Source organism: Bactrocera neohumeralis, unplaced genomic scaffold (genome assembly GCF_024586455.1).
Source record: "Bactrocera neohumeralis isolate Rockhampton unplaced genomic scaffold, APGP_CSIRO_Bneo_wtdbg2-racon-allhic-juicebox.fasta_v2 cluster11, whole genome shotgun sequence".
Taxonomy (NCBI): domain Eukaryota; kingdom Metazoa; phylum Arthropoda; class Insecta; order Diptera; family Tephritidae; genus Bactrocera; species Bactrocera neohumeralis.
This window is the reverse complement of record NW_026089624.1, coordinates 2,601,531-2,624,363: the sequence shown is the minus strand read 5'-3', so window position 1 is coordinate 2,624,363 and position 22,833 is coordinate 2,601,531. Positions and strand designations below refer to the sequence as shown.

Here is a 22,833-nt window from a genome sequence, read left to right as displayed (position 1 = left end):
TAAGCAAGCATTCAGACAACGATGCGAAGGGTAACACCACAGTCGTTAATGCCAAACCACCTCCAATATATTTGAACGAGCGTAGCAGTATTACGCCTGTTGCTAAATTAAGTGAAATTGTAGGTACTAACAATTTTCCTATAGTGCCTTTGAAAAAAGGTATTAAAACTGTTTTGAATATTTAATACAGTTTAAAGCACCACAGCCAATGTTTAAAATTGAATTGTTGCCGATTTCTAATCAACTTAGAAAAATGAAGCCTATATACATACATATAATCTGAAATATTTGCTGCATCGTAGAGTAACTATTGAAGAACCACATAAAAGAAACGGTGTACTAACGGATGTACTAACTGCCAAGAATATCATACTGCACTCTACGCAGTGTTTGTGTGGTGTGTGGTGATTTGCGTCCCACTTCTAAATGCACCCTTAGGGAAGACGAATTAAATAATAAAATTGGCAATTGTGGAGCAAATCACACTGTTAACTAGAGGGGTTGTCTTGTATATAAAGATTTGAAATCGAAGTTGTCACAGGGCATTCAAGCACGTCGTAACCAAATGTTACAAACACTCCGTAATGAAACTATAGCAACCTCAGAGTTAACTTTTCTCTTTTCCCACTACTTCTATCAATAATAATATGCAAGGAAGCTATGCAAATGTGGTGAAAGGCAACACTGTGCTAATGCAACTGCCACAAAATCCTCCAAATGGAGGTATTGAAACTATGATTATAAATCTTACACAATGTATGACACAATTTATGTCTAGCATGCAAAACATGATCCAAGATTTAATAAAATCACAAAATCAAATGCTGCAAAATTCATTAAGTTAAAAATTAGTTTACTAAATATCTGTATATAGAATGCTAACGGTGTTAACCAACATAAATTAGTGATTATTAGATTTCTGTCTGAAACAAATATAGATGTACTGCTTATATCAGAAACTCGTTTAACAAATAAAAATAATTTCAATATACCGGGACTTAGACTCTATGTCACAAATCATCCGGATGGAAAAGCGCATGGTGGCACGGCAGAGTTGATTAGAAATAGTTTAAACGACTATGCTCTAGTATCTCATGCTACTCCACAGTTACAAGATACAACAATGTCACTAAAAAATCGGGGTTGTGACTTAAACCTTACGGCTATATACTGTAAACCTCGTTTTAAATTTAAACATAGAAATTTTAAAGACCTTTTTAGAACACTAGGCCAAATATTTCTAGCAGGTGGAGTTTACAACACAAAACACACGTACTGGGGCTCTCGTCTTATTAATTCGAAAGGACGACAGCTGTATAAAACTGTTATAAATAGGCACAATAACCTTCAAATAATATCTCCTGGTAAGCCGACATATTGGCCTAGTGATCGCAGAAAATACCAGATTTATTTGATTTTGCTGTAATCAAAAATATAGATAAATCGCACATAACAGCTGATACATGTACTGATCTATCTTCTGATCACTCTCCTGTTCTAATAAAGTTATGTAAACAACCCATATTCGTTAATCCAAAAGTGGATCCAACTTCTTATAAAACGAATTGGCTAAAATATAAAAAAATACGTGAGTAGCCACATTAATATTGAGTACGAAATAAATACAGGAAGAGATATTGACGAAAGCATAAGAGAAGTCAATGATATAATAACCAGCGCAACTGTCTTAGCAACACCAAACAAAAACTATAAGCCGCTTGGTCCCAGAAAAATCAGAAATAGTGAAATAGAAAAACTTGTAAATGAAAAAAGGCGTGCAAGACGCGAATGGCAGATAAGGGGATCGCCCTTCCACTCAGCTTCAATTGAATTCTGCTGCACGTAAATTAAAAAAAAAGCGCTGAAACATGAAGAAGAATTCAACACCGAAATGTATATAAAGAAGCTGTGTCCAAATTCTAACAAGCAAAACTGCGTTTGGAAAGCCCAAAAGTCCATGAAGCCACCAAGTGACTCCAACATGCCTATACGAGACTTGGGTGGAAATTGGGCTCGAAGTGACGAGGAAAAGGCAAATTGTTTTGCAAATCACCTCAAAAAGGTATTTCAACCCAATTTGCCAAAGAACAACTTTAAGCTGTCAGTCTTACCCAACACAGCTAAAGAGTCGATCGAGTCTTTTAAGACTTCACCTTCTAAAATTTTTGGAATCATCAAAGAACTTAATCTAAAAAAGTCGCCGGGACATGATAATATTTCCCAAAAAATGCTAATTGAGTTACCAATTATTGCCGTAGAGGTGCTCTGTTTGCTCTTCAATCCAATTCTTAGTGTCGGATACTATCCAATTTCATAAAAAAGGTCGCAGATTATCTTGATAGATAAACCTGGGAAAGACAACACAGCCGTCTTCATACAGACCAATCAGTCTTCTACCCTGTCTTTCTAAAGTATTTGAAAAAGTATTACTATCAAAAATGTCTCTTTTCCTCCACGTGAATAATACAATAGCAATGCATCAATTTGGATTTCATGCGAAACATGGCGCAATATAGCAATTAAATAGAATTACTAACGAAATAAGGAAAGCATTTGAGCACAGGGAGTACTGTTCAGCAATATTTCTAGATGTAGCTCAGGCGTTTAATAAGGTGTGGCACGAAGGCATTTTATATAAGATTAAAAAAATTCTGCTTTTAGAATTGTATAAAATATATATAAAATTGACTCCAATAGTCTTATTTAAATAATAGACATATTATGGTTAAAGTAGGAGAATTCATATCTGATGAAAGACAGATAAGGGCTGGTGTAACACAGGGCAGCGTTTTAGGCCCAACTCTATACATCATATATACAGCAGATCTTCCAACAACTAACCGGAGAATTGAAGTTCTGTCGAAGAGTGGCTAGCGAACTGGCGTATAAATGTGAATGAACAGAAGTGTAAGTATGTTACATTTTTGCTTAGACCAAAAATGTGCCCGGCAGTAAAAATAAACAACATTTTAGTACCCCAAGCGAACGATGGTGTTTACCTATATAGAAGGCTCAGGTGGAGAAAACACATCTCTAGTAAAATAACATGTAAAAGATTGGAGCAAATTTAAATTGGCTTTTAAATAAAAACTCTAAACTTAGCATAGACAACAAAGTGCATTTATATAATGCGGTCATAAGGTCGATTTGGATATATGGCATTCAACTGTGGGGTACGACCTGTGCAACTAATATTGATATAATACAAAGGTTCCAATCAAAAATGCTTAGATCAATCACGTGTTCATTCTGGTACACGCGTAATGAAAATATCCATAAAGTCCTTGGTATTTCTATGGTAAGGAAGGAAGTAGAAGACAGCAGAATTAAATATACAGGCATGTTCTGGAAATCGCACGATTTAAATTCGGTACCGAATTTGAAAATCGCGTGAATTCGGTAACAGTGTTCCATAATTCGCGCGAATTGGCTTAAATTCGAAATCAACTACGAAACAGCTGATTGAGTATTGACAAATAAAATTTGTATCAAATAATTTTACAAAATGAGCTTATTTACCATTGCTGCATATTTATTGACAAAAAATGAATGGGAAAAAAATGAGAAAGTTCGGCGGCGAATTTTAAGGGATCATTCCAATCCCTTGGATATCCCAGATTCCGTGTAAGTATATATAAAACAAAGTTTGGAACACAAAAGATGCATTTTGTCCCAATAAAGTTTTGTTGCCTATTACAGGATAAGTAAAGAAGCGTTTCTTGGAATTGTTCGTGATGTCCAACCATTCATAAATCCGTCATTTATTACGATTGAAATAAAGCTTGCTACTACTTTGAGGTACCTTGCAGAGGGAGGATTCCAGCGCTCGGTAAGAAAAGACACCGACATATCCCTTGCAAGAAGTACCGTGTCCAAAGTCTTACATGAGGTGCTAAATGAATTAGAAAAAGCACTGTGTCCAAACTGGATTAAACTACAAATGAGCGAAGAAGAAATTAAAATGTCGAAAGCACATTTTTTCAACAATTTTTGTATTCCCGGAATAATCGGTTGTGTGGACGGGACACACATAAAAATTACGAAGCCCCACCAAAATGAGCATCTGTTTTTTAACAGAAAGGGTTACTTCAGCGTTAATGCGATGATGGTGAGTTACAAATATGAAATTTGTTGTTGATATTAATTCATTTCTTTTACAGATTTGCGATTACAGAATGCGTATAACGGCTGTGGATGCATGCCACCCTGGCTCCAGTCATGACGCCTTTATATTTTCTTTAAGTGCTGCCAAACAATATCTTTCATCCAGGTATGTGGGCGGAGACCATAGATCTTGGCTACTAGGAGATTCAGGATATGGCTTGGAACCATATTTACTTACCCCTTATCGTCATGCAAACGCTGGGTCACCACAGCACAAATTCAATTTACAACACTCCAAGGCAAGAAATATCGTTGAGAGAGTAATCGGAGTCCTCAAGAGCCGCTTTAAATGTCTTCAAACAACTATGCCATATGTCCCAGAGAAAGTTGTACAAATGATAAATATATGCAGTGCTTTGCACAACATTTGTCGCCATTACAGCCTGGATGTCTTTGCTTTAGATGTAGTGGACGATTTTCTGGACGAAGAAGTTGCTGATTATAGCAGCCATCTACAAACTGCCGCTGTATCCATTCGAGATGAAATCGCAAATAACTTAACGCGTATAGTTTAATTTTCATATTTTTTTATTCAATAAAAAACAATAAAAACATCACACATGACTGAGATCATTTAATACTATTAATAATTAGTAAAATTAATTATTCGGTATTTTTAGTATTTGGTTTTAAATAAATATCCCTTTGGACTCGAATTTCTTCAATTTCTAGCATCTTTTGTTTAATAATATTTTTAGCGACCAAGCTTTCCTGCTTGGCCAGATAAGACTTTCGACGATCGTCGTTTTGTTCGGCAATAAGCTGGTTTTGTTGCGCCACTAATTTCGTCAACTTATCCATATTTGCAGAAAGAAGCTGCAATGTATCGGATATCTTCTCAACTGCACCTGCTTCTGTTGCCATGTGCTTTTTGAGGCAATCTTGTACACTGTCCTCATGCCGTCGTTTGCGTGGTGTGGACTTTGGTCCGCCGCTGGCAATTTCATCAATACTTAAAATGGCATCCAAAGAATCGTTTTCCACATCAACAGAATTAACGCTCACTCCAAATGAAGCGCTATTTGCAATGCCTTCCACCGCCGTGTAAATTCCACATATTCGAGCAACTTCTTCCTCATTGGGGGTCAGGGTAAATTTATTGAATTGCCTTCCTCCAGTAGCTCTGCTTTCGTTTTTGTTGTGTGCGATTTTCTTCCGGATGCAGCCTTTCCAATCGGACCATACCTATTAAAAAAATGTTAATGCAGTTCACATATGTACATACATGATATTTTTCTCACTTTTTTCCAGCCGTTAACGTCTTTTTACGGTGGACTTTGCCTATTTAACATTTTGGCGAGGTCTGCCCACAAAGCCTCCGCAGCGACGCGATCCTCTTTAACGAAATTTTTCGCCAAGTCGGGGTTTTTTCAATAAAATTTAAAAAAATATTTTCCTGAGTTTGGCTTTTATGTTTTCCCCTAATAAGAAAAGGAAAGTATTAATTTTTGTGAAGAAATCCAAATAACTGGCTCAAATACTAACATTTTAAGTTTTACAAGCAAATTCAATAATTTTCTTTTTTTTATTAATTTAGACTTACTTCACCGCTTGAAATACAATAAATCCAATAATTTCGCGCTCTTATTTTTGACCGATATCAAAACGTCAAACAATTTGCGAAATCGATTTCTAGAATATGCCATATCGCACCGATTTCATGTTCGAAAAATGTGTATTCGTAATCGCAAAGTTGTATTCAGAACACCCTCTCACGATTTCATTGTCATTTTCATGCGAAAACGATTTCTGGAACATGCCTGATATATCTAAAGATCCGAGATCCGAGATCACCCAAGTATGAAGTGATAAAAATTTCAAAGTCCTTAGTGTCCTGGTTCGTTAGTTATAGGATGTTGCCTTAAGGCAACAGGACTTTTACAAAATTATTATAAACAAACTAAACTCATTTCCAATGACTTGTTTTTTTTTAATAACTATCTTACCTTTATTAACTTATATTTTTCCCTTGGTTTTACAATAAAACAGCAATTTTAATCCTTTTAAACACTTTTTGCCTAAACGCCTTTTTTCGCGATCCTGACAATTTAACTCTACGAAAAACGCGTACTGAATGAACCCTTGCATTGCTTACTATAGAACAATTTACTGTAAGCTTACACAATACACCAGACTACAAACATTCTTGAGAATCAGCAATTCGTTCGTTTTGTTGGGTTAAGAATTTGCGTGGCACGCACTTTGCACGGAGCCTATGTGCAGTGCCGTCTCAGCCTCGAGGCATTTAGGGGCCCACTAAAAAATTAAAACAACAAATTTCTACTTGTTGAAAGACAATGCAAAAAAAATTATAAAAGTAAATAAAAAGAACAAACAAAAATTACTCAAAATTATTTATTTGCTTATGCGAGCCACTTGAAAAGCACGCTTAAACCACAACAATTTCTCAGAAAAGCAACCGGCGTCAAAGCAAAATTTTTTTTTCAGCAATTAAAATATTTTGCAAGGGTAGGCTTCAGCAGAAGCACATCATGTCGGCGCCACAGATTAACCGTTATGTCATTCAGACAAAATTATATACGAGCAGACAAAAAATATAAGAATATTTGCTTCTGTTGAAGACAATTTACAACAGTGGTCGGCAAAATTTCATTTCCAGCAGCAGTCGACGCTCTGCTGACACACATGTTCCATAAACTACTTCACGCAACGCACGATGATGTGTGTTCGGCTATTGCGTCGCTGCTAGTACTGCAAACAATGTACTACAAACATGAACACAAATACCAGCACAAAAGCAGCAAAACGCATACATGCTACAAAGCCCTCAGTAGCGTTTGCGTGCCTCTGATTTACAATAACAATTATGTTACGATCATTAATGAACGTTTGTGTTTGTGCAAACAAGAAATGTTTAAATTCTTTCTTTCTGTTATTTTTATGGCATTGCAGCAGCGCATTTTGCGAGAAGCATTTGAGAAGCATTTTGTCTATTTAAAATTTAAATTCACTTGTGTAAATGCTCTTAAGCTGTGAAGTGCTTCAAATAATTAATAATATTAGTAATATAAGGAATTCATTCATAACCGGAATTTTCTCAATATATTGTTTTGCGGAACAAAAAGGTATGTACCTATTCAAATTATTATTTTTATGCATTATTTATTTTTTTTATTTAAGGCAAATAATATGTCTGACAAACAACATGAAAGTGGAGCACAAACACGTAACAAACGAGAAGAAAACGCTGCTTAGCTCAATGAGCAATTGAAAAAAACACCAAAACTATTCCAACATGGTTTTACTCGCAAATCTGAGAATCAATCTCAGCATCCCACCACAACAATATCTACTTTAGAGCCAGAACCGCGAACTGTACAGTGTATAGAACTTCTTCTTCTTCTTAATTGGCGTAGACACCGCTTACGCGATTATAGCCGAGTTAACAACAGCGCGCCAGTCGTTTCTCCTTTTCGCTACGTGGCGCCAATTGGATATTCCAAGCGTAGCCAGGTCCTTCTCCACTTGGTCCTTCCAACGGAGTGGAGGTCTTCCTCTTCCTCTGCTTCCCCCGGCGGGTACAGCGTCGAATACTTTCAGAGCTGGAGTGTTTTCGTCCATCCGGACAACATGACCTAGCCAGCGTAGCCGCTGTCTTTTAATTCGCTGAACTATGTCAATGTCGTCGTATATCTCGTACAGCTCATCGTTCCATCGGATGCGATATTCGCCGTGGCCAACGCGCAAAGGACCATAAATCTTTCGCAGAACTTTCCTCTCGAAAACTCGCAATGTCGACTCATCAGTTGTTGACAACGTCCAAGCCTCTGCACCATATAGCAGGACGGGAATTATGAGCGACTTATAGAGTTTGGCTTTTGTTCGTCGAGAGAGGACTTTACTTTTCAATTGCCTACTCAGTCCGAAGTAGCACCTGTTGGCAAGAGCAATCCTGCGTTGGATTTCCAGGCTGACATTGTTGGTGGTGTTAATACTGGTTCCTAAATAGACGAAATTATCTACAACTTCAAAGTTATGACTGTCAACAGTGACGTGAGTGCCAAGTCGCGAGTGCGACGACTGTTTGTTTGATGACAGGAGATATTTCGTCTTGCCCTCGTTCACTGCCAGACCCATTTGTTTTGCTTCCTTGTCTAGTCTGGAGAAAGCAGAACTAACGGCGCGGGTGTTAAGGCCGATGATATCAATATCATCAGCATACGCCAGCAGCTGTACACTCTTATAAAAGATGGTACCTTCACTACTAAGTTCTGCAGCTCGAACTATTTTCTCCAGAAGCAGGTTGAAAAAGTCACACAATAGGGAATCGCCTTGTCTGAAACCTCGTTTGGTATCGAACGGCTCGGAGAGGTCCTTCCCGATTCTGACGGAGCTCTTCGTGTTGCTCAACGTCAGTTTACACAGCCGTATTAGTTTTGCGGGGATACCAAATTCAGACATCGCGGCATAGAGGCAGTTCCTTTTCGTGCTGTCGAAAGCAGCTTTGAAATCGACGAAGAGGTGGTGTGTGTCGATTCTCCTTTCACGGGTCTTTTCCAAGATTTGGCGCATGGTGAATATCTGGTCGGTTGTTGATTTTCCAGGTCTGAAGCCACACTGATAAGGTCCAATCAGTTTGTTGACGGTGGGCTTTAATCTTTCACACAATACGCTCGATAGAACCTTATATGCGATGTTGAGGAGGCTAATCCCACGGTAGTTGGCGCAGATTGTGGGGTCTCCTTTTTTATGGATTGGGCATAGCACACTTAAATTCCAATCGTTGGGCATGCTTTCGTCCGACCATATTTTACAAAGAAGCTGATGCATGCTCCTTATCAGTTCTTCGCCGCCGTGTTTGAATAGCTCGGCCGGTAATCCATCGGCCCCCGCCGCTTTGTTGTTCTTCAGGCGGGTAATTGCTATTCGAACTTCTTCATGGTCGGGCAATGGGACGTCTGCTCCATCGTCATCGATTGGGGAATCGGGTTCGCCTTCTCCTGGCGTTGTGCATTCTCTGCCATTCAGCAGGCTGGAGAAGTGTTCCCTCCATAATTTAAGTATGCTCTGGGCATCGGACACTAGATCACCTTTGGGGGTTCTACAAGAGTATGCTCCGGTCTTGAAACCTTCTGTAAGCCGCCGCATTTTTTCGTAGAATTTTCGAGCATTACCCCTGTCGGCCAGCTTATCAAGCTCTTCATACTCACGCATTTCGGCCTCTTTCTTTTTCTGTCTGCAGATGCGTCTCGCTTCCCTCTTCAATTCTCGGTATCTATCCCATCCCGCACGTGTTGTGGTCGATCGTAACGTTTCGAGGTAGGCAGCCTGTTTTCTCTCCGCTGCGGCGCGGCACTCCTCGTCGTACCAGTTGTTCTTTTGCACTTTCCGAAAACCAAGGGTTTCGGATGCAGCTGTACGTAAGGAGTTTGAAATGCCGTCCCACAGTTCCCTTATACCGAGTTGTTGATGAGTGCTCTCAGAGAGCAGGAGTGCAAGCCGAGTAGAAAATCGTTCGGCAGTCTGTTGTGATTGCAGCTTTTCGACGTCGAACCTTCCTTGTGTTTGTTGGCGTGCGTTTTTTGCTGCACAGAGGCGGGTGCGAATATTGGCTGCAACAAGATAGTGGTCCGAGTCGATATTAGGACCTCGAAGCGCACGCACATCTAAAACACTGGAGACGTGTCTTCCGTCTATCACAACATGATCGATCTGGTTGGCAGTTTTTCGATCCGGAGACAGCCAGGTAGCTTGATGAATTTTTTTGTGCTGGAATCTAGTGCTACAGATAACCATATTTCGGGCCCCGGCGAAGTCGATCAGCCTCAACCCATTTGGGGATGTTTCCTCGTGGAGGCTGAATTTGCCGACCGTAGTGCCAAATATACCTTCTTTGCCCACCCTGCCGTTAAAGTCGCCAAGCACGATTTTGACATCGTGGCGGGGGCATCTCCCATAAGTGCGTTCCAAGCACTCATAAAAGGCATCTTTGGTCACATCGTCCTTCTCATCCGTCGGAGCGTGGGCGCAGATCAGCGATATGTTGAAGAACCTCGCTTTGATGCGGATTGTGGCTAGACGTTCATTCACCGGAGTGAATGATAGTACTCGGCGACGGAGTCTCTCTCCCACCACGAATCCCACACCAAACTTGCGCTCCTTTATATGGCCACTGTAGTAAATGTCACAAGGACCTACTCGTCTCTGTCCTTGTCCCGTCCATCGCATTTCTTGGACGGCGGTGATGTCAGCCTTTGTTTTTACGAGGACATCAACCAGCCGGGCAGCGGCACCTTCCCAATTAAGGGACCGGACATTCCAGGTGCATGCCCTGACAGTGTATAGAACAGATTGGCGAAAAACAAGATGAAAGAAATTTTAAAGGTGCAGAAGAGAAAAATGAGGAAGCGGTCTTAGATTGCATAACCGAATGAAATTTAGCAGTGGAAAAAGAAATGGAATACCAGAGTTATATTGATTTATGGAAAAATATCACAAACGAATTTTGGTGTACTAGTGATTCAAAAGAATGTCAACATTTTGAAAGTTACTTTTCTGCTTCATTACGACATTATGGCAACGGTGAAAATCGAAATCTTACCAGTTCTATTTTTTTCGTAATCATATAAGTGGGTGCAAAATTAAAAGAGAGTGGCTAATGTATTCTCCATCTAATAGGAATATTTACTGTTAAGCATGGTGTTTCTCAAAAACAATCACAATTTCAAAATGGATTTTCTGATTGGAGGAATGCTGCGCAACGAATTCAAATGCACGAGAAAAGTGAAGCACATGGAACATGTGTGCAGACATTGATACGCAGGCGCAGTACTCTTGCACGGATTGATTCCTCTTTGGAGATTCAATTCAACAAAGAAAGAGAATATTGGGTAAATGTATGTCATCCGATTGTGTTAGTCATAAAATTTATTTAGTCTCGTGGATTAGCATTTCGTGGGCAGAATGAAATACTTGGTTCACAACATAATGGTAACTATTTGGGTATTTTAGAACTATTGGCGCAATATGATCCCTTCCTCAGTTCACACTTACCTAAATATGGAAATCAAGGAAAGGGGAAAAATTCATATTTATCTGCAACCATTTGTGAAGAAATTATTGAAATCATGGGCGACAGAGTTGTGAATGATATAGTGAAGGATGTTATTGACGCCAAGTATTTCTCCTAAGTGTTGATTCAACGCCAGACATAACACATACTGATCAGTTGACTTTAGTTTTAAGGTATGTTTCGAATTTAAGCGGAGAAGTAATGGAACGTTTTTTAACATTCATTCCAATTGAAATCCACACGGGGGAAGACATGGCTAACATAATTTTAAATAAATTAAAAAAAATTAATATCGACATAAAACATTTGAGGGGACAATCTTACGACAATGCATCATATATGTCCGGTTGTTATAATGGGCTTCAAGCGCATATTAAAACAAGTAAGGAAGGGCTAAGTTCGGGTGTCACCGAACATTTTATATTCTCACATGATAAAGTGATAATCGAGATTTCATTATCCGTCATTTACATATTTTTCAAATACCGTATTTGTGTAAAGTTTTATTCCGCTATCATCATTGGTTCCTAATGTATATATTATACAGAGAAGGCATCAGATGGAATTCAAAATAGCGTTGTATTGGAAGAAGGCGTGGTTGTGAACCGATTTCACCCATACTTTGTACATGTTATCAGGGTGTTAAGAAAATATTATATACCGACTTTCAGTGAAATCGGTAGAGTAGTTCCCGAAATATGGTTTTTGATCCATAAGTGGGCGACGCCACGCCCATTTTCAATTTTTAAAAAAAGTCTGGGTGCAGATTCCTTCTGCCATTTCTTCCGTAAAATTTAGTGTTTCTGACGTTTTTTGTTAGTCGGTTAACGCCCCTTTAGTGATTTCCAACATAACCTTTGTAAGGGAGGTTGGCCAGGTTATTATCCGATTTCCTCCATTTTTGAACTGTATTTGGAAATGCCTAAAGGAAACGACTCTGTAGAGTTTGGTTGACATAGCTGTAGTAGTTTCCGAGATATGTACAAAAAACTTGGTAGGGGGCGGAGCCACGCTCACTTTTTCAAAACACTTACGTCCAAATATGCCCCTCCCTAATGCGATCCCTTGTGCCAAATTTCACTTTAATATCTTTATTTATGGCTTAGTTATGACACTTTATAGGTTTTCGGTTTCCGCCATTTTGTGGGCGTGGCAGTATGCCGATTTTGCCCATCTTCGAACTTAACCTTTTTATGAGGCTAAGAAATACGTGTACCAAGTTTCATCATAATATCTCAATGTTTACTCAAGTTACAGCTTGCACGGACGGACGGACAGACAGACATCCGGATTTCAACTCTGCTCGTCACCCTGATCACTTTGGTATATATAACCCTATATCTGACTCTTTTAGTTTTAGGACTTACAAACAACCGTTATGTGAACAAAACTATAATACTCTCCTTAGCAACTTTGTTGCGAGAGTATAAAAAATAATACGCTCGCAAATTACGCTCCGTGTGCTGCACACTCATTAAACCTAGTTGGAGTACATGCTGTAGAAAGCTGCGTTGGAGCAGTCTCATTTTTCGGATTCATGCAAACACTTTACAACTTCTTCTCGCGGTCAACTTATCGTTGGGGGACTTTGCTTAAATGTCTATCAGAAGATGCTAAAACTAAATCTGGTTCATTTGTTCTGATAAACCTTCTGACACAAGGTGGTGTGCTAGAGCTGATGCCACTAAAGCTTTATCAAATGGATATGAGGGCATACAGCAAGCTTTACATGACCTAATAAACAACGTAAATCAGAAACCAGAAGTTATTCACGAAGCTAAGTGCCTATTAAAGGATTTAAATAAAAAAGAAAATGTTGTAATGTCTGTAGTTTGGAGTGTCATTCTAGCGCGGATTAATGCTGTTAGTATATCTTTACAAAACAAACAAATTGAATTAATTTCTGCAGTCAATCTTTTAAAATCGCTGTTAGAATTTTTGATCGCAGAAAGAGAAAATTTTGATTACTACCTTACTAAAGCCAATGAGATTATAGATACTGAATGGACTGATGAAAACCAACGTAATAGGAAACGAAAAAAAATACTATGAAGGAAATGCAGAAGATGTTGTGTTTAGAGAACAAGATAAATTTAAAATAGAAACATATTTGCCAATATTTGATAGGCTTTGTGCAGAGTTGGAAAAACGCCTTGAAGCATACTCAGAAATACAAAACTTATTTGGATTCCTAACAACGTGTTTAATAAAATTTGATGAAGATTTGAGGAATGATTGTGAAAAGTTTAGAAAGTGTTATTTCGAAGACATTGAATGTGACTTCGCTGAAGAAATGATACATTTTAAATATTTTATACTGACATTAAACAATTTAGAATCTAACAAATTTTTGTCGGCTCAGGAGTCTTATAAAATAATTGTTGATAATATGTCACAATCTTCATTTCCTAATGTCATGACAGCCTTGAAAATATATAGATGTCTGATGATAACAAATGCTACGGGTAAACGTAGCTTTTCAAAATTAAAATTAGTTAAGAACTGTCTACGTTCATCAATGACTCAGAATCGCTTAAATAGTCTAGCTGTCATGGCAATAGAAGATGACGTATTAGAAAAAATCGACTTTGAAGATGTTTTAAAAATTTTCACTACCATGAAACTTCGAAAAGTGAATTTATAAAGTAAGCTATTCTACTATGTATGTAACTCGAATGTCAAGAAAAAATTATTTTTTTGATTTAATAAAATACTAAGTTTAATGTAAAAACTTTTTTTGAATGCCTTTCTTTATTAACTGTTTATTAAAAAAATAAAAAAATAAAAAAAAAATCACATGGGGCCCAAGATAACTTTTCGATCTGCTTCTGGCAAGTCTTCAAGTAAATAACGATCTTTACCAAGCACTTGCTTAACCCTCTAACCGGCCAATTTTTGTTTGAGCTGAAAAAATTACCATACACTAATTTTTATACAAGGAACAAGAATCTGAAGTCAGATTTAAAAAAATTCAATAGGTCACCTTCCAGGTTGGAAAAAGTGAGGTCTGCCTTAAGGCATACTTGCCTGTTGGCATGTAAAAATATACGGATTAATTTATTGCAAATTATTTAATAGAAAAATGTTTATTTCAATAATTTAAAGTAAAACGTATCAAATTCAAGTTTAGTTATATTATTTCATAAACAATTTTAATAAAATAAAAGATAAAGTAAACATATATATTGCATAGCAGTAAAAATTCAAATTTAGTTATAATATAATATATAATACAAAAGTGTTTATGATTTTGTGTGAAACAACTGAAAACATTTTTTTGACGACGATAAACATAAATTTAACTGACATTTTGTGCAATACATTTGGGTTAAAGATTTGTAGCCTGGCATCATACACATATGTTTTCCGTCTCGCCCTAAAACATCTGGTATATGACCAATCCCATCGTATCGAATATCAGCTGGTGGTGCATAGGTGCGTCGATAGCAGGTTCTCATTTGTGGACTTGCCTTTGATGGTCTACCCACTTTATTTTTATATCTTTCGTTTGATAGGTGACACAACACATCAGCAATTTCCACTCGAAAATCTGGCAACTTGATACGATGCCTGTGCGTAGGATCCACATCTTGAATACGGTGGTAGATGATATATGCGTTGACAACCGCTATATCCAGCATATGATAAAATAAACGTAACGTCCATTTTTTGGTTTTAAGACGGATATGATAGCGTCCTATTAGGCCATCCATTAAATCGACGCCACCCATATGCCGATTGTACTCTTTGACTATGGTTGGGCAATCGATATCCACATACTCTTTTTTTCTTTCTATCAAAGCGCGTCACTTTTGGGGGTTGACAGGTATCAGTAGAAGTGCAGAAAGGCTTAACGCCAGCATACGTGGAAACAAGTCGTACACATTTTGTGTCTTTCCACAGTACAGACGTTATGTCAACTCCAAAAGCAGTACTCACAAATTCCTCGGCATAGCCCCGTTCTTTATTTTTTACATCGATGTGATTGGAGAGCTTACAATTTGGAAGTCTATTGGCACGAACCGTACCAAGTGCATAAATTCCTCTGCTTCGTAAATAAACAAGCAATGCCAATGACGTATAGAAATTACCAAAGTATACTGTGTGATTTTTAAAGTTGGGCACGGTTTGTGTTAAGCGGACGACAACGTTTCCGGTTGCTCCCAAGTCAGGTGCATCTGCTACAACATCATTATCACCAGCACCTCTGTAGACTTCAAAATTATACGAAAACCCATATGAGTCACATAACACAAAAAGCTTAACACCATATTTGTGAGGTTTATCTGGCATATATTGACGTAAGTTTGTTATCATCTTTGTGGGACACATTTGCTCGTCAATACGTAGCCTTGGTGATTTGGGTACAGAATTAAAGCGTTCATTTAATGTATCTATGAGTGGACGAACTTTGTAGAGCTGATCGTACCCTTCCTCACCCTTTTTCTTCATATACGAACTGTCATTGAAGTGCAGGTATTTCTTGATTTCATGAAATCGTTTTGATGGCATCGCAACTCTAACACATTCAAGTGAGTGTTTCGACCAATAACTTTCAATATTTGGATAGCGAAACATAGACATATATAATATTATACCAATGTAAATTTTCAAATCTTGTCTGGTCAAATTGAAATCAGAGTTTATGTTTTGCTGATGAGCGTACAGATTTCTTTGGCTGACAATATCGTCCAGCAATTTATTTGTAAAAAAATATGTAAAGCATTTAAAAGGAGTATTCAATTCATTAAATGCTTGTGGTAATTTCTGTTCACCATTGAATACAATTTCTTTCCGATGTAGCTGCAAGTTTTTTTTTCCAAACTATATTTTTGAACTGTGAACATTGTTGTGTACAATGCTTCACAGAACCAAAAAATCCACCAGAGTTAGATGGAATAGAAACTTCACCTTCTTCAATTTGTGGTAACGGTGATCGAGCTCTTTTCCTTCTTGGTGGCTGTTTTGTTGTTTTATTCATTGCGTTACTGCTGGTACTTGGTTGCTCGGAAGAAGGTTGAGTAGACTCATTGGGTTCATCTACACTTATATTAATTGCCGATGACAAAAGATCTATTTCACTTGCATTATATAAATGCTCAATATAATGATCGATTTCTTCAAAATCTTCATTTGCTAATTGCCTGTTAACTTCTTGAGCGCTATAATCGCTGTCAAAGTCTTCTTCATTCACGCTTTTATCATCTTCTGAGTCATTATCATCAACAACAGAATTCATTAATTGTTGGATAGCTTCTTCGCTCATAAGCGACAAATTGTAACGTTTCCGATTATTTGACATGCTTACGACTACGAAACACAATACAAATTATTAAAAAAAAATTATAATGTATAAAATATGTTATAATAGTTACATGTTTTGCTTTCAACTACAAAACATAATTTTATAAATTACTATTTACTTTTAAACATGTTAAAATAATTACGAATAGAATTTACATACTTACAACTAAATAATTTTTTTGAGCGGGCGCCGGCAAGTGTGCCTTTAGGAGTAGTGAACTTTTAGCTTGCTAGAAGCTTGTCTGTACAAATTTTTTCACAAAAAACTTTATACTAGTAAACCAAAATATTGTATCTATACTGTGATAAGAACAATTGTAGCACAATTATTATTTTTTTACATTTTCTGAAAATGCGCTTTGCATTAAAATAATTTTTTGCTGATCTTCACACCAACTTTTGACATTGACTGATCACTGGCGCCAGAACTCATAAGCAAAGAGCATGCAAATGCTTGTTTTATGCAGCTGTGACATTTTACAACAGAAATTTACAAAGGTAACGGTAAAAACTTTTCGGGCTGTTGCGCTATTGAAATTGTGCTTAACTATACCTTTTGGTAGCATTGCCGGATAGAGGGTTAATTATAAAGAGACCTTTGTAACGTGGCTCCAGCTTTCTCGACGTTGCAGTACTAGAAGGTTAATTTTCGATTAGCACTAAGCCATTAACGTGGAATTATTTTGGTTTTGAATGATGATCATTGTATCGCTTCTTAGCTTGTTGTCATTTCTGATTTACTGCTTCACAAGTTGCTTCTCGTAGTTTTTTTTATATCTTCTTCACTTGTTAGATTATTGTCGTGTAATGCTAACAAAACTTTATTTTGAAGGATATCTATTGGCGAAAAACTAAATAAAAGTTCATGTGGACTTTTACCCGTAGTTTTCTTTTTCATCGTGTTCATTGACCACTGGATGTTGAATAGATTCTCGACCCACTTTTTGTCTATGTTTGTCGTTGGGAGTAACATTGACAAAAGTGTACGATTAACTCGTTCGGCATGACCATTCGCTCTCGGTGTTCGTACTGCATTTAATATGTGTTTAATATCGTTGTTAGCACAGTAGCTTTTAAAATCTTTAGAGTTAACGGCTGTACCTCTATCAGTGATGATTCTTTCAGGAACTCCAAAATAACTGGTACATATCTTCTCGTAACGTTTCTAATACGTGCTTCGTTGCTGTACTCTTTACTGCTTTAATGATCGTACACTTCGTAAAAGCGTCAACTATGACTAATATGTGTTCGTTTCTTTTCGTACTCTCGATAAATGGTCCTAAATGATCCATATGAATGGTTTTAAATGGTATTGGTACGATGTTATCGAAATGATACTGTCCTTCAATTTTACCACCTTGACGTTTGTTATATGCGCATTCAACACATGCTTTTAAATGTGATTTAACGATATTACGCATTCGTTGGAACTTATATACGTTTTCATCTTGTTAATGGTTTTTCCGAAACCCAAGTGACCATTTTTATCGTGACATTCTTTTAACATTTTATGTCTTAACGCTTTCGGAACAACCCATAATTTCTCTTCTTTTTCGATTCTAAATAATCTATCTTTCTCAATACAAAATTCTTTCGAAATTTGTTTATCTTTGATTTTAATCTTTTCGACGATCTATTTTATATTGTCGTCCGGTAACTGCATACTAAACAACCAATCGTCTGATGTAATCGATACTTTATCTACTCGTAGAGTTGCTACATCTGTTTCTTTAGCGTTTGGACACCGACTTAATGCATCGGCATGTTCCATGCGTCTACCTTGACGATGTACAATATCGATATGGAATTCTTGTATCCAATTCGTGAAATAAATTCTCTCTTTCTTAAAGCAGTTTTAACAACGCTACAATCGGTTACAACTTTTACTGTTTTACCGTCGATGTAGTACCGGAATCGCTCTAACGTTTCAACTACAGCTAAAGTTTCAAGTTCGTAACTGTGGAAACTTCTTTCAGTATCGCTCGTCGCTCTACTGTAATACGCGACTGGTTTTATTCCATCGTATTCGTTTTGTAACAATACACCCGCTAAACCAGCTGAACTAGCATCTGTATGAATTTCGTGATTTCCATCTACTCGATATGCAACTAGTAGAAGTTTTGACGTCAGTTTCTGCTTTAATTCGTTAAAGGCTTTGTCTTGGTCGTAATTCCAATTAAAGATTTAATTTTTACGTAGCAGTTTTCGAATAGGTTCGGATATTATTGCGTAACCTGGAATGAATTTTCGAAAATATCCACTCAACCCTAGAAATCTTCTAACTTCTGTAGCATTTGTTGGTCGTTCATAATTCTGTATTGCGTTCGTTTTAGCTTGGTCTGGTGTTAAACCATTCGGTGATATTTGATGTCCAAGGAGACTTATTGTCGTTTTCAAAAACTCGCATTTTGAAATATTCAATGTCAAATTAGTTTCTTTTAAAACTTCTGTCGTAAGTTTTCGAAAAATTTCTTCGTAGGTATTACTGCAGATAAGTATGTCGTCCATATAATGAACCATATGATCTTTCGTTGCTTTTTCTTGGATTTTAGGCATTAAACGTTGAAATACTATTGGAGCGTTCTTCAGTCCAAATGGAATTCTTTTAAATTCGTATAAACCGTCGGTAGTAACAAAAGATGTATACTTACGGCTTTCTGGTTCGATTTCAATTTGATAGTACCCACTATTCAAATCAAGCGTTGTGAAATATTTATAACGCGCTGCTTCCTGAAGACACTCTTCAATATTTGGAAGTGGAAATATTTCTTTGACTATTAGTTTGTTTAAACGTCGATAATCAATGCATAATTTATCGTTACCGTTTTTCTTTTTTACAATCACAACTGGACTTGCATATTGTGATACTGAACGTAGTATTATATCGTTTTTTAATAAATCGTTTATCATTTCGGAGACAATTTGTTTTTTAGCTTCTGGTACACGATGTGGAGATTGAGACACAATTTCATTTGAATTTAATTCAATTTTCATTTTCACCATATTAGTTTTTCCGAGTTCATGCTGTTGTTTGCAAAAACATTTCTATTATCGTTTATAATTTTCATTAACGTTGTTTTTACAGATTTATCGTTTATTTCACATATAATTTCATTTTCATTAACGTAACGTTTTATTTCTTCAACTTTAATATCTTGTTCGTGTTCGTGTTCTACTTTTATTTTTCCGTTTTGAATATTTAACCGCAAATTGTTTATAAAGTTTTCTTGACCTAATAAAATGTCACTAGGTAATAATTGATCGTCTACCAAATACAAGGTAACTGGTATAGTAATTCCATCGATTCTTAAAATTAGGGGTATTCGGGATCTGTTGTATTTGCCATTGTATTTTTGTATTCGTGGTTTCTTATTTATAGTTATGTTATTTATAGTAAATGTAGTAAAAATCCAACAACAAAATATACATACCATTCAAATACAGCAGTGTAAGAAAATACAATAGTGCGACCCTATTGTAATTGTGGTTTTTGTTTTGTACATTTCTCACAGCTGATCACAATTAAAAAGATGGCTGAAATGATGGACGCTGTAAGTTTTTATTGCTAAGCTTTTTTTTAAATATTTTAATAAAAAGTCTATTTTACAGAAGTTAAAAAAGGAAGCTAGCCACTGAAATCCTGAAAAAAATTTCGACTCTTCAAGAAACAAAGCGCATGTTTTATATACTTTAGCATCATGAGCGCTACTCACATGGCCCACTACAATATGTCGAATTCTGCATTTGTGGTCACAAACCACCTGAGCTTTTATAGAGTAACGTCGATTTTTAGAAAAATACGTCGTGTGGTTATGGACGGGCGCTTCGGCAAGAGCAATCTCTGTTCCATCTACGTAACCAATGCAATATGGAAGTTCGTTGAACGTTTGGGAAACTATTAAATTTCTTTTAGCGTAATCTGGCCAAAATATAATTTTTGTCTCCAATCGTTGGAAAGCTTTAAATACTCTTTCTGTTACAACGCTAATTGTGCTTCCATCGCCAATTCCAAAAATAGAAGCTATTTTCCTTATGGAAGCATTTTCACCGTAAGCCCCAAGTCTGTATAACACAACTGCTACTTGCAACTCTATAAAAAACTGTTTGCAGGAGTGAAATCGATTAAAAACCTCATCTGTTTTTGTTGTAATATATTTGCCACTACTGTATTAAAGATGTTGTAATATATTTACCACTACTGTATTAAAGTTAGCTACATATAATATTTGTCATAACTGTATTTGAAACTGAAGCCAACTCTCTTAGTTATATTCTTTTGTACCATTGGTCATTCGCAAATAAATGTTCTAGAAGACAAGACGTGTTGCTCTGCTGCTATTTATTCAGTTCCTCTAAACCGGCTGCGTCTAAGAATATATTAACCTACCAATTTCTACAGGTTGTATGTATTTTCTACAGTTTTAATTAACCCAACCGAATGAGTGAATTGAAATCGATCCACCCTTAACATTTGCTTCAACCTGGTATCATCCAGTTCACTTAACACATCCAAACGCCAAGTTATACTTTTTGGAATAAATTTCTCAATTCCTTGGCGGCACTGCATTATAATGATCACCTCTTCCATAGAGCAGTCTAAAATATCATCCACGGCTGCATCATCGGCATCTACAAATACGGAACTCGAATAAATAGCTCTTTATTTATAAGTATTTAAGTTACCTACCGTTCACATCAGCAATTTGATTTTCACAATTATCAACAATAAAATCTTATATTTTAGTTTTTTCGCTTTCTCGCGGCATATTTCTCACTTTTGTTTATTTGTTGTGGCACAAAAATCAGCTGTTCGGCAAATTTTACAACGACATTACAATGGGTGTGTTTGCGATTTTCTTGTGTATTGCTGAATTCGTTCTAAAAAGAGTAAATAATTACTACGAATACAACAGATTCCGAATACCACTATTGTTTTCACTGATTCTTTCGCACGCCGACTAGCACCACATAGTCCTCTGATTTGTATTTCACACTTTATGTATTTGCAATTAAGTTTCTCACATAACGATTTCCGAATCATGCTACACTGAGCACCCGTATCAATAAATGCCTTTAATTTCTGACCGTTTAATAATGCGTCAACTTTAAAAAGTTCATCGTTTACACAAAATGTATTTCGTATTTTAGCTTCGGATTTACACTGAGAATCATACCTTGAATGCACTATATTACATTTTTCACATCTTTATTTACGTTGAGGTTTTTGACAATTTTTCGATTTGTGTCCAAATTCATCGCAATTATAGCACTTTACACTTTTTGCTTTAAACTTCTTATTAGAAATTTCGTTTTTGTTTACATTCATACATGTTTTCATATTCTTTTATTTCGACTTTCGTTACACTTCGGTGTGAATTTATTGGCACGTTTCTTTTATATTCTAGCAAGGTTTCTCTTAGTTCCCCCATTGTATTTATTCGGTGGGCTGCTTTGCCACTTGTAGTTCACGATTTCGTAGTCCTTCTCTCGCGTACTTAACTATGTATATTTAACTAAATTCTAATGACACTGTTATTTTGACAGCTGCACGACTACACGACTGCAGGCCGACAGTTGTCGCTCTGGCTAACTTCAACATATTCTTATATTTGCCAACGGCAGTAGGACGACAGTAGAGTTGACAGTAGAATGGAAGATTGAAAGAGGAGGTAGAGTGGTGATGCCACTAATATGTAAAATGTAAAATTATTCAAAGCTCTAACAAACTTGATGCTATTTTACAAATAAAAGCATAAAATAGCTCTATTATATCATTTGTTATAATAATTGATAATTTAAAACAAATAAATATACCTATTTACTTATTTTTTGCATACAAATTTTCACTTTGAACAAAATATTAAAATTTCATTGAAGTGCAAGGTATTAGTATGGCCACAACGAAATTGTGTACACACAAAATGGACAACAGCGTTGTTTTGTGTACATGCCGGCCATTGTTATGTTGCTGCCTTCTCACAAATGTTCATGTAGTAGGCTTCACGACGCCAATTTCAGTTCACTGTCGTGCTGCCATGTCGTGTCGCGCACATTGTGTTCAGCACTTCACTCAAATTAAACCGTCGCCCAAATTAAGAATGCTATTTAGGCAATTCTAAAAAATATATATTTTACCAGGATATTACTCCTGGGTTTCTCTTTATTTAATATAAAAGTATTATGCAATACATCTGACTATATCTAAGGTTTATATTAAACTGAGTTGAAAGAACACACAGTGCGCGAGTTAATTTATTTACTCGTTATGAATAAAATAAATATAATTTTAAGTCAGCCAATGAGATTGGTACTGACTGATCTATTATTCGTTT

General features: G+C 36.6%; 2 protein-coding genes across 12 annotated transcripts in view; both read left to right on the top strand.

Annotated features, from left to right (window-relative positions):
• LOC126765675 (uncharacterized) overlaps nt 1-22,833 on the top strand; it is a 784,771-nt gene that overhangs the window by 575,113 nt on the left and 186,825 nt on the right. The window lies entirely within an intron of this gene.
• On the top strand, nt 1,684-4,710 carry LOC126765706 (putative nuclease HARBI1). The gene is made up of 3 exons (XM_050483440.1): nt 1,684-3,624; nt 3,682-4,108; nt 4,161-4,710. Exons 1-3 carry the CDS (start codon nt 3,506-3,508, stop codon nt 4,677-4,679), a joined length of 1,065 nt encoding a protein of 354 aa, XP_050339397.1. The 5' UTR covers nt 1,684-3,505; the 3' UTR covers nt 4,680-4,710.

Excerpts from the sequence above, each read along its gene's own strand:
- LOC126765706 (XM_050483440.1), top strand. The coding sequence starts at position 3,506 with ATGAGCTTATTTACCATTGCTGCATATTTATTGACAAAAAATGAATGG. Across the intron at positions 3,625-3,681 it reads TTGGATATCCCAGATTCCGT|TTTTGTTGCCTATTACAGGA; the intron begins GTAAGTATATAT and ends GTCCCAATAAAG. Across the intron at positions 4,109-4,160 it reads TCAGCGTTAATGCGATGATG|ATTTGCGATTACAGAATGCG; the intron begins GTGAGTTACAAA and ends TTTCTTTTACAG.